Below are 15,831 nucleotides of genomic sequence, written 5' to 3' on the forward strand. Positions count from 1 at the left end.
GAAATTTGTGAATAATTTATAATAAAAAAAAAATACAAACATTCTCGAAAATTCAGTTTAAGAGAATTAATTTGATACTTCATTTGTAGGATACAATTTAAAAGAATAGACTTGTCTTTTACGCTTAAATACAATATTATGTAAAGGAGTGTCGGCAGTAATTATCTAATCGAACAATAAATAAACTTGAAGCTCGTACAATCATCAGGAACGAAAGTAAATGAATTACTTGACGTTTGGTTATGTTTTGTTATACTTTGTAGCAGGCTCAGCACAAAAAAGGTTCTAACATTAACGACGTACACACAAATTGGTAAAATTTAATTATTCAATAATTAATACATTTGTATAATTTCATTAATATAACATTTTACAACAATAATATTAATTTTATACACAAAACATTTTATTGTCATTTTTTTAAAAGTGACAAAGTTAATTAATAATTACAAAGAATGTGACCCAATAAAAATACTGAACAAGAAAACAACCTAAAACCCGTATGTTAATAGGAGCAAAAAAATGGCTGATTTAAAAAACATAAATTGAACGTTTTTATTTTGAAAATGGAAAGTGATTTTTATAAATATAATACCTAATTGGAACTGGCTTAAAAACTCAATAATAAAAAAATAGATACTAAATTCATATTGTAAATGGGAATGAAATATAATAATTTAAAAATAAGTAGAATATCGTAGTAGAGAAACGAGAACAGGGTAGTACCTAAGTAGATGAATTCATTTTAACTTTATGGTTGACATTTGAATAAAGAATAAAATTTTATATAATATTTAAATTTATTTCTATATACATTTTCGGAAGCCATATTTTAAAATCAGCCCATACAGCCTTATAATAAAGGGGGAAAAAGTAAAGTTTAACTTTTATTATTTTACTTAAATACTATTTTAATATCACCCCCTTTATTCAGGATGTACAGATACATTATCAGAATTTCATAACAAGTCCTATATCTTTTATAACAATCTATGTTAGAAAAACAGTTCTATGTTTTTTTTATTTCAATGACACTACTATATATACGTATCATATACATTTAGATGTAGTGTATGTACTTTTAAGCGTATATATTATGCATGAGAATGCTTGAGACCAGTTATAAAAACTTTAGTACTTCGTTCTAAATATAAAGGGACCTTAGGGACCCACTAGCTTGTAGATATTACATTTTACAACATAAAAACGTTCAAAAACAATTTCAAACCAAAATTAATTATCTATATACAAATATCTATATATATGTCTATAAATTTAACTAGCAACAACATCCATTTAGTCTATTCACAGAGAATTATCGTTATAAGCTTCAAACTCGACCTAGAAGCAGAAGGCATAGAGTATATTACAAATAACCTTGTACATAAAACCTTTAACCGTATACTACGTGTCCTTAACATTTCTTAAAAGAATATTATAGAAGCCAACCTTTTTATATTCATTGTTTTACAGTTCACGTGTGTATCGATAGTTTTGATTGAAAGAAACCGTTAGGCCTTTTCGTTTCTCTTCATAATTAACTCGAATTATTTCATGTACATAATTGAAAGGTAAACGTTTAACGAGGGACACGCACACGTATATAATTTTCACCCACACATGCACAGCACCATTGGGAAGTAAATAAATGTGACCGTTACAAGTTATGGTTTAATTGTGTACAGAAAGAGGTAGTGTAGTGGAATAGTCCCTTAAGAATTCTTGATTTTAATAATAATATCATAATAGTCCAGGACACATCACACAGCGCCACTTGGTCCTAACCTAAGCAGAGCTTGTGTTATGTGTACTAGACACCGAAAAATATATTTATTTTGTAAATATATACATAATAGTTGTTCTATTTATTGTTGTTGACTGATTATCATTTACAAATCTTTATGAAGTCGCGGGCTACACTAATACAAATAAATAACAATATAATTACATAACTACCACACTACCTCTCTCTAACATTTCTTACACAATTCTCGTATTTTTCTATTTGCTACTTTAATCACCTCCACCTTTAATATCAAAATTAATTAACATTGTGTCATATCCAATATTTATATGCCAATCGTTTGCGCAGTATTTAATTGACACAAAATGGATTGATAAAGAAAAAAATAACATTATTTTTTAATATAATCTCATTAAAAATACTTTTGGAGAAACTTTAAAGTGTACGATTTTAACCCTTTCAGACCTTGAATAATATGGGCAAAGTTACAACTTAACAACATTTTTAAACCGCGTGCAATCCGTTTTTAAGCACTGAACATAAACAAACGGATACGATATTGAAACCTTCAAGAAAAGAGCTTATCGCTTCTTAAAAGGCTGGAAATGTACTTTCATGTTGTGTTGCGGGTGCGGCGGCGGTAACTTATTATCAGGTGCGCCGCAAGCTTGTCCGTCCCCTATGCATTCAATACAGATGCTACTCTAGCGGTTAGAGCTATAAGAAATTGCCATATGATAATGAGTTCCTAAAACGCTCAATAAACATGCTGCTCTAGTGATTAGACGATAAACTGATAAAGTACCCACGCATAGGCTTGAGTATAAAGAATGAAAAGGTAATTAATATAAAATCAATCTCCGGTCTGAAAGGGGAACACGTTAATTTCATGTCGGGTATCAAACTCGCAACCGTTGGAAGATGAGACAGTATTATTCAGAACCCCGACCTGTCTCATTTGGCTGCCTACGTACGTAGAAATACCACGCGCGAAGTTGATGCCATTTGCAAATTGACAGGACATCAAAAATACTTACATTGAACTAAAAATAATGGCACCAATTGTCTTTTATTTTTAACAAACTTCAGTTATAAATTACAATTACAGTTGCGGAACATTTAAAAAGAATGTGTATCTATTGTATGTGCATTTTAATGTATTCAGAAGGTATCTTATTAAACACTAGCGACCCGCACAGATGCATTACAAACCTATGGATTTCTCGGCTTGTTCTATATTGTAGCACGCATATATTATATATATAAACCTTCCTCTTGGATCACTCTATATATTGCTGAACATTACATTAAAATCCGTTGCGTAATTTAAAAGATATAAGCTAACAGAAAGCATTGATGACTTTGTTTTATATTATTATGAAACATTCTGAATACATTGACATACGCGAGAATTAAGAAATTTAACTGTGGATTAATTTGCAGCATCAAAACATTTAATTACACTATCTGTACTTAAACAAAATTATAAGTATTTTAACAAAATATAAAGTATTTTTTGTTAAAATTTTAAATTATGCAATATCACTGTTATTAAAAATTTAGCGTGCATTGTACATATTTCTTTACAGGACTTCAAAGACAATTTATTAATTAAAACTCTGCGTTTAGAGCATTATATACTGCTTAGGCTGGCTATAAATTTATGTGACTGGCAAGAAGAAAATCAGAACTATTAATGTCAATAAACAAAGTATTTTACACTATTCTTTCATTAATGGAAACATTTCACAGCCAAAATACTCTATAACCCTTAAATTTATACATATTTTAGTAACAAAACGAAAAAAATATATAACGTTTACTTAGTACTAGGTTAATTTTATAATTCTTTGCTCTATACAATGACATAATTGAACTGAAATTAGCGGCCATCCAAAAATTACCGTCACACTTTATCACACTTGTCACATATCAATGTCACACTAGGTCAATCCGCTTACTTTAGGTGTGACACAATTTATCCATGGCCGCTTATGGAATTATCGAAATATTCCAATATATTCTATAAATTATATTTACTATCTTAATGTATAGAATACCAACACCGATTGTAGCTATATATTAATAACATAAACAAGATCCTATTTACCAACAGATATTTATAAAGGAGTGGGAGTTGTATAGACTCTTTAATTGATATCGATTAATTTTTGCTAAACATGCTACAATGAAATGACAACCTTATACCGTTATCATAAGCTTGACAATCGATGCTGGTATCCTAACAGTGTCAAATAAGATTCATATATTGTTCATTCGTTTGCAATAAGTTTGAGAGAGAGCAAAGACAAGGCATTTCGCTTTATGTAAGTAGTGTGAAATTAATAATTAAGTGATAAGTAATATTTTTTGTTAAACATTTTTTTTAAATACAATCCGATTGTTTTAATTGTTAATACATTTTGTATTAGTGTGCATTTATTATTTTATTATAAGCCCAGTATAATTACTAGTATATATACATATATTTTGTACATTCGGTACGTATGTGTCGTACGCTCGTGTATGACTTGTATATACTATGGGGCTATCCATAAATAAGGTCACACTAATTTGTGACTCCACATCCCATTGTTACATCCCATATTTTGTAATTTTATTGAAATTTCATGTTTTATATGAGTTTTTGAAAAAAAAATTATGTTATATTTGTGACCCGTCCCACATCTTGTCACACTACGTCACATTTTGTCAAACCCTCACCGATACAAATATTTTTAAATTTTGCTACTAATTCAAATCTCGTGTTTGACATTAGGTTTTGAAATGTGACGTCAAATTTGTGACCCTTCCCACATCCTGTCACACTATGTCACACTTTGTCAAACCCCCAACGCCCAAGTGTGACGTTATTATGGAAGGCCCCCATTAGCTACGTACACATACACCTAGTACTATTATGTTTATCATTGTAAATTACATATCATAACATGACGAGCAAATTCATGAAATTACTAAAAAAAATCTATTTATAATTATCACATGATTGTTAAAGTAGAAATACAAATTGACAATCCGATTTATATTTTATATACCTAGTACATTTTGTACAACATAAATTATATATTAAACACACAAAATAACAAATCATTTATTATAACGGTAACAAATTCAATAAAAATTTGGGGATTTCTCTCAAATCTCATCACTTATTCTATATGGAATCCATATTTATAGGGTAACTGTACCAATTATCGGTAGCGACTCTGAATGAATTTGTACGAATTACATTATTTATTATTTAGAATCGGCTAACGAACCTTTATTACTAACTCTTATACCTTTACTAGTATATCTGAAGCTAAATTTCTCTTTTTTTTTATTTTATAACACAGGGGACAAACGAGCATGCGGCTCACCTGATGGTAAGTGATTACCGCCGCCCATGAGCACCCGCAACACCAGGGGAATTGCAAGTACGTTGTCGGCCTTTTAAAAAGGAATAAGCTCTTTTCTTGAAGGTTTCAATATCGTATCGGTTCGGAAATACCATTGCTGGAATGTGATTCCACAATGTGGTTGTGCGTGGCAAAAAGTTTCTAGAAAACCGCACTGTGGAAGACCGCCATTCATCTAGATGATCAGGATGGTATTTCAGTTTCTGGCGGGTGGTACGGTGGTGAAACTCAGCAGCTGGTATTAATCCGAACAATTCCTCAGAACACTCTCCATGATATATTTCGAGCTGACATTACAAGAATAGCCTTTAAAGGCCTAAATATAAAGTTACAATTCCTATAAATTGAATAAAGACTCACTTTTTTTTGTACCTATATTGTAAAATATCCAAACCATTGTAGTTGTGTATTTATTTATTTTTTTCTTTACATTATTGTGCAGTACATTTGGCACAGGACAGAGACGTCTGCAGAATTTTAGATGGAAGAAGAATTCCTGGTGGTCACGACCTAATGCCTAAGGCCTTGAGAAATCGACAAAGAAGAGAAAACATACCATGTGTGCCCTTTAACACAAATAAAACATTTTTTTCGAACTATTTTAATGTGGTTAGCCGAGCTGGTCTTTACAACTTCACCGGACGATAGGCGAGTACAAATGGTACTCCAAACTCGAGGAAAGGCTTATGGAGCGGCTGAAGGCCAACTCCCACCTGACGGATACGACTTTAATCTGAGGGCACTTCTAGGGGTCCGAACCTCGCCCAGGCTGTCGTAATTACGATCCCCGTTTGAATTGGACGGGGATCGATCGGTGGGGTACATATAAGTTTTATCTATTAAATATTGATGGTGTCGCGAATTGGTACAATTACCCTACTGTTTAATAAGTAATCTAATGCGGTAATTATATATAAAAGGCTATGGTGTAAACTTCTAGAAGCGGGAAGCGATGATACACAACCTCTAGCACAGCACCTCGCATTGCGGAATACGCTGCAAGGAAAAAAAACTTAATGACGTCACGGAATAACATATTCTTAAAAAAATAACCCTGGACTGTGTTAAATACACTCGCCATCTAGTCCCACGGTAAACAGAGCTTGTGTTATGGGTACTAGACAACTGATGTAAATACATAGATTTTTTTTCTAAATACATACATAATATAACATAGAAAACACCCAGACCGAAACAAACATACTCATGAATACAAATGTTTGCACCGTGCGAGGAACTAAACCCTAAAAATAAATAAAATATAACCATATCCAACAAAATTAGTGATTCAAGTTTAATTTAATACATATATTTTTTTCTTAAAAAAATATATCAATGTATTAAATAATAAAAATATATTTATGTATTGTCTTCTTATCGGTCTGGGTGTTTTCTATATATACTATGTATGTACATTTGTTATGCGAGGAATCGAACCCGCGGCCATTGGAAGTAAGGCGGTGTCCAAAACCAAAATTATAAGTAAGTAACCAAATAGTAAGAAAATTATCGGACCAAGAAATCATCGTTTATCATATCATCATTATCGTACCAAGAATTATATATCGATACTAACTTTATAAGAAAATTATCGGACCGCTGGTACCAAGAATTATATATCGATACTAACTTAAGAAAATTATCGGACCGCTGGTACCAAGAATTATATATCGATACTAACTTAAGAAAATTATCGGACCGCTGGTACCAAGAATTATATATCGATACTAACTTAAGAAAATTATCGGACCGCTGGTATCAAGAATTATATATCGATACTAACTTAAGAAAATTATCGGACCGCTGGTACCAAGAATTATATATCGATACTAACTTAAGAAAATTGTCGGACCGTTGGTACCAAGAGCTACAGATCGAATTGTAAGTATGGAATAGCAACGTACGTGAATTATCAGACATGGTCACCACAACTTGGGCGCGGTGTTGTTCACGAAGCCCGCCTCGCGCGCCTTCCAGTACTCGCCGGTGAATATCCACACCTCTTCACCATCTTCCGTCGCTTTACTGTAAATTGACATAAACATAGTATAAAACAAAGTAGCTGTCGCTGTCTGTCCCTACTCCCTATGTATGATTAAATCTTTAAAACTACGCAACGAATTTTATTTCTTTTTTTTTTATAGATAGATATCTATATATATATAAATGAATTGCTGTTCGTATATCTCGGTACATGTAAACTCGAGAACGGCTGAACCGATTAGGCTAATTTTAGTCTTAAAATATTCGTAGAAGTCCGGGAAGGTTTAAACGGTGATAAAATATCAAGAAATAGCATGTATAATAGTAAAATGCGTGCGTTCAGAAATGTTTATACTAAACTAGAGATAAAAAAAAAATTGACATTTTTATTTTTGGGTGTGACGATGTTCGCTGGGTCAGCTAGTAATAGATAAAAATAGAGTAAGGTAGTATATACAATACATGTACACCCGTACGAAGCCGGGGCGAGTAGCTAGTATAATTATAGACACGAATGTTTGCTACTCTCCCACGCAAAAACTACTGTATGGATTTCGATGATCACTGCGCTCGACCATATTTAGTTTTATACTATGTAGAGATAAAAAGATAAACTTACCGGAACCACGCGGGCGTGTGTTCGTGTTCGTCCCGGCGTCGGTCTCGCTGCGCCTGCTCTAGTTCCAACTTGAATCGCTCGGCCGCCTCCACGTCGCCGTCTTCCAGCGCGCGTTGATCCGGCCTGAACATTATATACATAATAATAATAACTTTATTACAACTAGAAATAATTTTATATACTGTTTTAAATTTGACAAATGTATAAATATATATTTATATAATTAGTAAAGATCATAAATTTGGATCTTTTTTAATTTTTAATTTAATTAATTTAATTTAATTTATTTATATAACAAACCGTCACGTATGAAGGTAGACCAATTGTTACCAGCAGATCCTCGTCACATCACACTTACACCCAGTAACTTTAGCTGAATTTACGTAATATCTTTTTAAATTATAGCTTATGTTATTTTGATGTATAAGCTATATTACTGTAAAGTTTCATTAAAATTTCTCACAAACTTTCGCGTTTATAATATTAGTTATATAGAAATAATCTTTCCTCGAATATTTAAATCAATTTTTAAATTGACTATAATATCTTAGAATGTGACAAACTAATTTATAGACAATTATTTTTGATTTATTTTAACACTAAATATATGTTCGACGTGGACGATGTCGCGGGTAAAAGTTAGTTTAAATAAAACTGTATATCAACAGACCTGAGCCTGGTGTCCGTGTGAGGTAGAATCTCCTTCATGCCCGGCTCCAACTCGTTCAGTTCCATGGCGAACCGGGTGAATCCATAGTATTGCTCTTGGTCGGGCGGCATTGGCCCTGGTAGAGATAACAAGATGTATAGTGACTATAATAAATAGATAAGTAATGCTGGACAATTAACGTAGCGCCATCTAGTCCCATGGTAAGCAGAGCTTGTATCATAAGTAGTGGAACAACTGATAGTTACATTTTTTTGTATTACATTACACTATTAGTAATGTGTATTGATTATCTTATTGCTAGCAATGTACTATGTCAGGTTGACCTCCACGCGGTTCCCCCTTGAAACCATTGTGATAATTTCTGGTATATATGCCACAATAGGCTAACTGACCTGACTTCATGTTCATCTGATCATCCTCCACTGGTACCCCGCCAGCGTAAACCGTTAGCGCAGGCGGGTGCACCATTCCATTATCAATACTAAAAAAAAAAAACCCGGCCACGCGGAGGGGGAGGGGATTGTTAGTAATGTGTATTGATTATCTTATTGCTAGCAATGTACTATGTCAGGTTGACCTCCACGCAGTTCCCCCTGGAAACTATCGTGATAATTTCTGGTATATATGTCACGATAGGCTAACTGACCTGACCTCATGTTCATCTGATCATCCTCCACTGGTACCCCGCCAGCGTATACAATACCATTATCATCACTAAAAAAAAACCCGGCCACGCGTTGCTGTGGCTAAGGTTCTTGAATAAGATAATATTGTGACTATAAATTGAGATGTAATGCACACAATGCAAATCAAATTTGCAATCGGTACTGTAGTTTAGGAGTCCAACGCGGATAAACAACGCGACACGTAATTTTTATATATAAAGATTTATTATTATATTACATACGTATGTTAAATAGAAAACACCCAGACCGATATAAACAATCATACTCGTGAATACAAAATGTTTGCACCCGTGGAATCGATTCCAATCTCTCTAAAAATCATAATTGCTGTGCATGACGCCCCTTTACATATATCTGTTTCCCAATCATTTTGGTGTCTCTCCCTAAAATTTTTATGCCCCTATTTTTTTGAGAAGGTCTGGGGTGGTGTATCGGCTACTGTGGCAGATTGCCAGATACAGACAATTTATATTATCTTTTCATATGTATGTCTATAAGGTATTGCAATATGGGTCATGTAGGCTGAATAACACGTTAATCGCCAGTCATATATGTGTGACATAAAAAGTTGTGTATGTCTAGGTAATTTGGCAAAAAAAAAATCTATGATACATTTTTAACTAAATTATCTAATAAAGTTACATAGCCCGTGTGAAAATATTTCTTATATTATTGTGGCGATTAACGTGTTAAATAATAATAATAATAATCTCAGGACTATTCACACATCTAGACCCAAGTTAAGCTAGCTAAAGCTTGTTTATGGGTACTAACAACAATACATAGATATATTTTTTCGTACACATATACATATTATACATAGAAAACACCCCGACCGATACAATCATACTCATGAATAATCATACAAATGTTTGTGCCGTGATCGCATTGAACTCGCGACCATTGGATGTAAGGTGGAGTGTTAAACCGCTAGACCACCGTGGCCGTCAAAATAAATAATAATAAATACCAGGTCTCCATAAACAGCGTGAGGTGGGTCTCTCCCCTGCATATAATGCTTCTGACCAGCGTCCTTGCAGACGAAGAGAGGGCCCGCCGCCGCTGACTGCGCCTCGTACCTCGTGACGAGTGTTCGTCCACGAACTCGCCTGTAACAACATATAAATTCATCACAATCGATCGATCCCCCGTCTAATTCGAACGGGGATCGAAATTACGACGGCCTGAGCCGAGGATCGAACTCTATACCTACGTATTTTGTAATTTCTTCCCGTATGCCAGCCTTCAAGCAAAACAAATCTTACACAGCTGTTTACCGGCATTTACAAATTGTTTGACGTCTAAAATTATTTCACCTAGGATCGATTCCCCGTTCAATTCAAACGGGGTTCGAAATTACAACGGCTTGAGTCGAGATTAAAACCCCTAGCGGTGCCCTCAGACTAAAGTCGTATCCGTCAGGCGGGAGTTGGCCTTCAGCCGATTCATAAGTCTTCTGCGGGTTTGGAGTGCCATCTGCACTCGCCCCCTATCGTCCGGTGAAGCTGTAACGGCCCGCCAGCGTCCGGAGTTGGCCTTCAATAGGTTTGGAGTGCCATCTGCACTCGCCCCCTATCGTCCGGTGAAGGCCAGCTGCGGCCTATACAGCTTCACCAAACTGGTGAGTTTTCATTACAGTAGTCCGAAAAAAAAAATCAGAATATCACAACTATGGCTTATATGGCACTAGCTACCCGCCCCGGTTTCGCATGGGTGTACTTTTATTTATTTAACTTTAATGCACACAATACAATTATAGTACAGTACATTTGGCGGACTTAACACCATGCGGCATTTTCTACCAGTCAATCAGAGAATGGAGCAGAGAATATATGTTGGCGGTGCAAATATATTTAATGATAAAAAATATATAATTAGATCTATAAATACAATATATACCTAATTACATAAATCAGGGATGTTATGGATATGAAATTTCGGATCATTCGTTAATTTCGGATAAGATTTATTTAAGGAATTTCAAAAGTAAAATACAAATAGCTAATAAAATGGTTACATGACGTATCTCAATTAGGCTCCGCCCCTATCCGATGTTATCCGAAACTTTTATTTCGGATTCGGTTACGGCTACGAATATTTTTTTATATCGGATATCGGATATCCGTCACCCATCACCCGCACCATGCTACAGCGCACATGATATAAAACCATATTTAAAATACATGTTTTAACAATAAAGAAAATGCAGGTGTGCATGTTAGAAATAAAATGTTTCAATGCAATCTTCCACGTGTTAAATGCCAGTCCCTAGAGAAAGAAATTCCGTGGTTATGATGTGTTACCTTGATAAAGTTGAGTTTGCACGATATATTGGTGCCTTTGCAGGCTATATGCATGTCGCCGTATTGATCCACCCATCGCTGTCCACCGAATAGATTGTGCACGCACGTTGTCACCTGATAGACATAATAGGAAATAGAAATAATCTTTATTAAAAAAAAATCCTAGACAATTAATACAGCTCCATCTAGTCCCACGTTAAGTAGAGCTTGTGTTATGGGTACTAGAAAATTGATATAAATACATAAATTTATTATATACTAGCTGTCCCGGCAAACGTTGTTTTGCCTTAAAATAAAAAAAAAATTAGGAGTGGACTACCCCTAACATTTAGGGGGATGAAAAATAGATGTTGGCCGATTCTCAGACCTACTCAATACGATTACAAAATTTCATGAGAATCGGTCAAGCTGTTTCGGAGGAGTATGGGAACGAAAACTGTGACACGAGAATTTTATATATATAAGAAGATGATATAGAAAACACATAGGGACCGTATCTTATGTTATGGGTACTAGACAACTAATATAAATACATAGATTTTTTACATAATATATAGAGAAAACACCCAGGGACCGTACAAGGAATCGAACCCGCAACCATAGAAAAGTGGTGAGCTAAGCCGCTAGATCACCTAGGTTATAAATAATGATTAGTATTTTTGAATAGTCATTCGTTACTCTTTCTTTAAACTACTAAAAGGATTTTCATGAATAATGAAAGCAAAAATTCTTTTTAACATGTGTCTGACGCTAAGAAGTTCTACATGAGGCATGTCAGACATATGTGTGACGTACGCGATTTGGATACAATATTAACAATACAGTGACTTAATAAGCTTAGCAATGCATGTGTCAGGTCAATGAAACTTTACAGGACATCAGAATAAACACGAAGGCTATAACTCGAAAATATATTATGTAAATTGGTCGAAATCTAAGTATATATAACTCTAAGGTGACTGACTGACATAGTGATATATCAACGCACAGCCCAAACCACTGGACGGATCGGGCTGAAAATTGGCATGCAGTTAGATGTTATGACGTAGGCATCCGCTAAGAAAGGATTTTGATTAATTCTATCCTCAAGGGTATAAAATAGGGGATGAAAGTTTGTATGAAACTTTGTCAATTTTAAACCGATCGGGCTGAAACTTTGCTTGCATAAAGCTACTATGACATAGGCATCCTCTAAGAAAGGATTTTGATGAATTCCACCCCTAAGAGGATAAATTAACGCGAGTGAAGCCGCGGGTAAAAGCAAGTAAAATAATAAATGACAAGTAAGTGTGATGCAGACAAAGTTACGCGGGTCATCTAGTATTATATAAACAAGAAAAGATGTTTGAATCATTATCTGACCTTATTCCAATAGTAGTGGTCTCCGGTGGCCGTGAGTCGCACGTGCACGCGACCGGTGGGCTGGAACTCCATCGACTTGCCCCAGAACTTGGTCTTGATCCTCGCCTCCTGCCAGAACGTCCAGCGGGAGGACTCCGCGTGGCAAGCCGAGATCGGCGGGTGATGCGACACCTGGAGGTAATTTTTTTTATGTTCATTTAAATGTTGTAAGTTTGGGCTGAAGCGTTCAGCGCGAAGGTCAACCTGATGTGGTATACCCGCCTATGCTAACGATTTACGCTGGCGGGGCACCAGTGGAGGATGATAAGATGAATATAAGGTCAGATCAATTACACATCGTGGTAAATTTACCAGGAATTTATCACGTTTTGTCTGTTATTTACTCCTTTTCTTAATATCAACTTTGGGACCTCTCAATTATTACATAAGCAGATTTATTACAATTATTTACTCCCCCCCCCCTCTCCATGCCCCTTGTCAGCAAAAGTAAGCAATGCTCTTACCCCCTCCCCCCATGCTTACGTAAATATTATTCAATTAATGTATTGTTTTTTAGAAAAGACAATGTGAGGGTTGCCATTCGTGTAAAAAATAAATAACTGCTGATGACGTAATCATCATCTAGACTCCCCCACCCCTCATGTCATCCTGACTAATATTATAAATGCGAAAGTAACTCTGTCTGTCTGTCTCGCTTTCACGCCAAAACTACTACACCGATTTAAATAAAATTTGGTACATATACCGATAGTCTAGACCCTGAGAAAGGATATAGGCCACTTTTTAATGCGAAAGTAAGCAATGCTCTTACCCCCTCCCCTCATGCTTACGTAAATATTATTCAATTAATGTATTGTTTTTTAGCAAAGACAATGTGAGGGTTGCCATTCGTGTAAAAAATAAATAACTGCTGATGACGTAATCATCATCTAGACTCCCCCACCCCTCATGTCATCCTGACTAATATTATAAATGCGAAAGTAACTCTGTCTGTCTGTCTCGCTGCCACGCCTAAACTACTACACCGATTTAAATAAAATTTGGTATACCGATAGTCTAGACCCTGCGAAAGGACTGCTACTTTTTAATGCGAAGAAAGGGTTGTAAGGGGTTGAAAGAGAAGATGAAACTTTCTATGGAAGTATCGTCATTTTTAAAGCTAGAAGCTTGACTCTTATTTTATGCTGTTGACTATCAAATTTGTACGAACTTTACCCTTAGGGGGGTACAATAAAATAGGGGATGAAATAGAAATTCCTCATTCGTCCTCTATCCCTTGCGTCGCGGGCACAGCTAGTCCAAAATAAGCAAAGCAAAGACCCCCCGTCCCCCCGTAGTGATTACGTAATACTTGAACGGCCCCTTTCACACAGTGCATCCATCTCTCAGCCGCTGAAGACGGATTGCTGCCCGGCACCGAAGCTGTGCAAGTTTCGTCCGCTGCCCCAGAAGGGGGAGAAAGCGACAGAGAGGACAGGAGTAGAAATAATTTGTAGGGGTCAAGAGAATGCGTGCTTTTCAGCGCGCATTCCCGGCAGACTCGGCCAATATAACCGAGAGGTTGGAATGGCCATGGGTTGGTGGAGTCCATCCATCTCTTTCTCGGCCTTTCTTTGCTCTTATAACCATCCACTCACATGTATCACCTTCCTTAAAATATTACATTCCATTATGTGCCATAAACAAAAAAATCCTTAAGACTAGTCTAACCTGCTCAGCAATGAACCGGAAGCCCTTATCATCTCGTATGCACTCGTACGTCTCTGCCAAGAGTGGGTTGAAGGGTTTGGAGGCTGCTCGGTGGGCTGATGAGGAGTAGGAGCTGACGGCGAACGCGGCTACCAACGACATCCGCTCAGAAGCCACCGTGCAATCCGCCGCGGCGTCCAGCAGCTCAGAATACTCCAACTCTTCGCATAGTTTCTGGATGGGATATCATGAGGATGTAGTATGTGAAGATTATATATAAGACTATATTATGCTTCAAAGATTCTAAATAATTATATATATAAATACGTGAAGCAAAAACTCTGTACCTCCTTTTACGAAAAAAGCACGGACTGAGGTATATGAAATTACACACACTTATAATTTATAGAATAGAATAGAATAGAAAATAATTTATTCAAATAAACTTAATTTAAGCACTTTTGAATAGTCATCATTCTTTTAATCTACCACTCGTTCGGAAAGCTGTCTCATCACAAGACGAACGAGCAAGAAACTTGTGTGTTGCTCCTATATAGTCTTATATAGTGCAGCATGCTAACATTTTTTTTTTTATTTCTAACTTAAATTTGCTGCGGAGGCACCAACCTGCAGCATGTTGAGTGGCTCGTTGATGGTGACGGGCATGGAGATCTGACTGAGGTCCTTGCCGATGTTCTTGTAGAGGAGGTTCCAGAGACTGGGCCCGCCGGGCGTAGGCCGCGGGCACGGCAGGCGCGAGCGGCGCGTCACCTGACTGGCCGCCGGGGGGCCCGGGGCCCGCGGGGCCCCTCCTGCGCCGGGCCCCGCCCCCGCCCCCGCCCGGGCCCCCACGCTGGGGCGCGGGGCCGCCGCCGGGGTGGCCCCCGACGTGGGCCCGTTCTGGTTCAGTCGTAGCGTCACCTGCTCCGCTGACATCACTGCTGACAAATCATTAATTATACATTACATTTTGTAATGAACTATTACTCAACACATTGATCGCTTGTGAGTACTTACTTTAACTTGCCATTTCCCACAAAAATGCATCAAAGTAAATTAAATAATCATATCTCTACATAATTTATTAAATATAACGATTAATATAAGATTTTTTTACATTTTATGAAAAAACTGGTAATGAATGTGTTAAGTCACAAACATTATTTGTTAATGTAGATAGATTTTATACAAAGCAAAGTACAGCTTTCTAATCAAAATCAGTGATTAAAAAGTCTTGACATTTAAGCATTTTTTTCATCAATTGATTATGACTCTACTACGGAACCCAAAAGCAGGTGCGATAGAAAATAATTCCGTTAAATTTCGAAGACAAATTGAGAATTTTAGACTATGGTT

The 15,831-nt window shown here is 36.1% G+C and overlaps 1 protein-coding gene across 1 annotated transcript in view; it reads right to left on the minus strand.

The window, feature by feature from the left end:
• Nucleotides 1–5,806: 5,806 nt before the first annotated feature.
• LOC131849754 (oxysterol-binding protein-related protein 3-like) overlaps nt 5,807–15,831 on the minus strand; it is a 66,168-nt gene continuing 56,143 nt past the window's right edge. Inside the window, exons 16-25 of the mRNA XM_059199870.1 lie at nt 15,365–15,404; nt 15,103–15,250; nt 14,497–14,709; nt 12,787–12,957; nt 11,425–11,538; nt 10,092–10,230; nt 8,436–8,550; nt 7,766–7,888; nt 7,068–7,188; nt 5,807–6,159 (exon numbers count right to left, since the gene is read on the minus strand). Of these exons, the coding sequence (XP_059055853.1) occupies nt 7,086–7,188; nt 7,766–7,888; nt 8,436–8,550; nt 10,092–10,230; nt 11,425–11,538; nt 12,787–12,957; nt 14,497–14,709; nt 15,103–15,250; nt 15,365–15,404 (1,166 nt within the window). The 3' untranslated portion in view covers nt 5,807–6,159; nt 7,068–7,085. The remainder of the gene's footprint in view (nt 6,160–7,067; nt 7,189–7,765; nt 7,889–8,435; nt 8,551–10,091; nt 10,231–11,424; nt 11,539–12,786; nt 12,958–14,496; nt 14,710–15,102; nt 15,251–15,364; nt 15,405–15,831) is intronic.

The sequence above is a fragment of the Achroia grisella genome, unplaced genomic scaffold (assembly GCF_030625045.1).
Source record: "Achroia grisella isolate CSIRO2021 unplaced genomic scaffold, CSIRO_AGI_Agris_v1 utg660, whole genome shotgun sequence".
In the NCBI taxonomy this organism is placed as follows: domain Eukaryota; kingdom Metazoa; phylum Arthropoda; class Insecta; order Lepidoptera; family Pyralidae; genus Achroia; species Achroia grisella.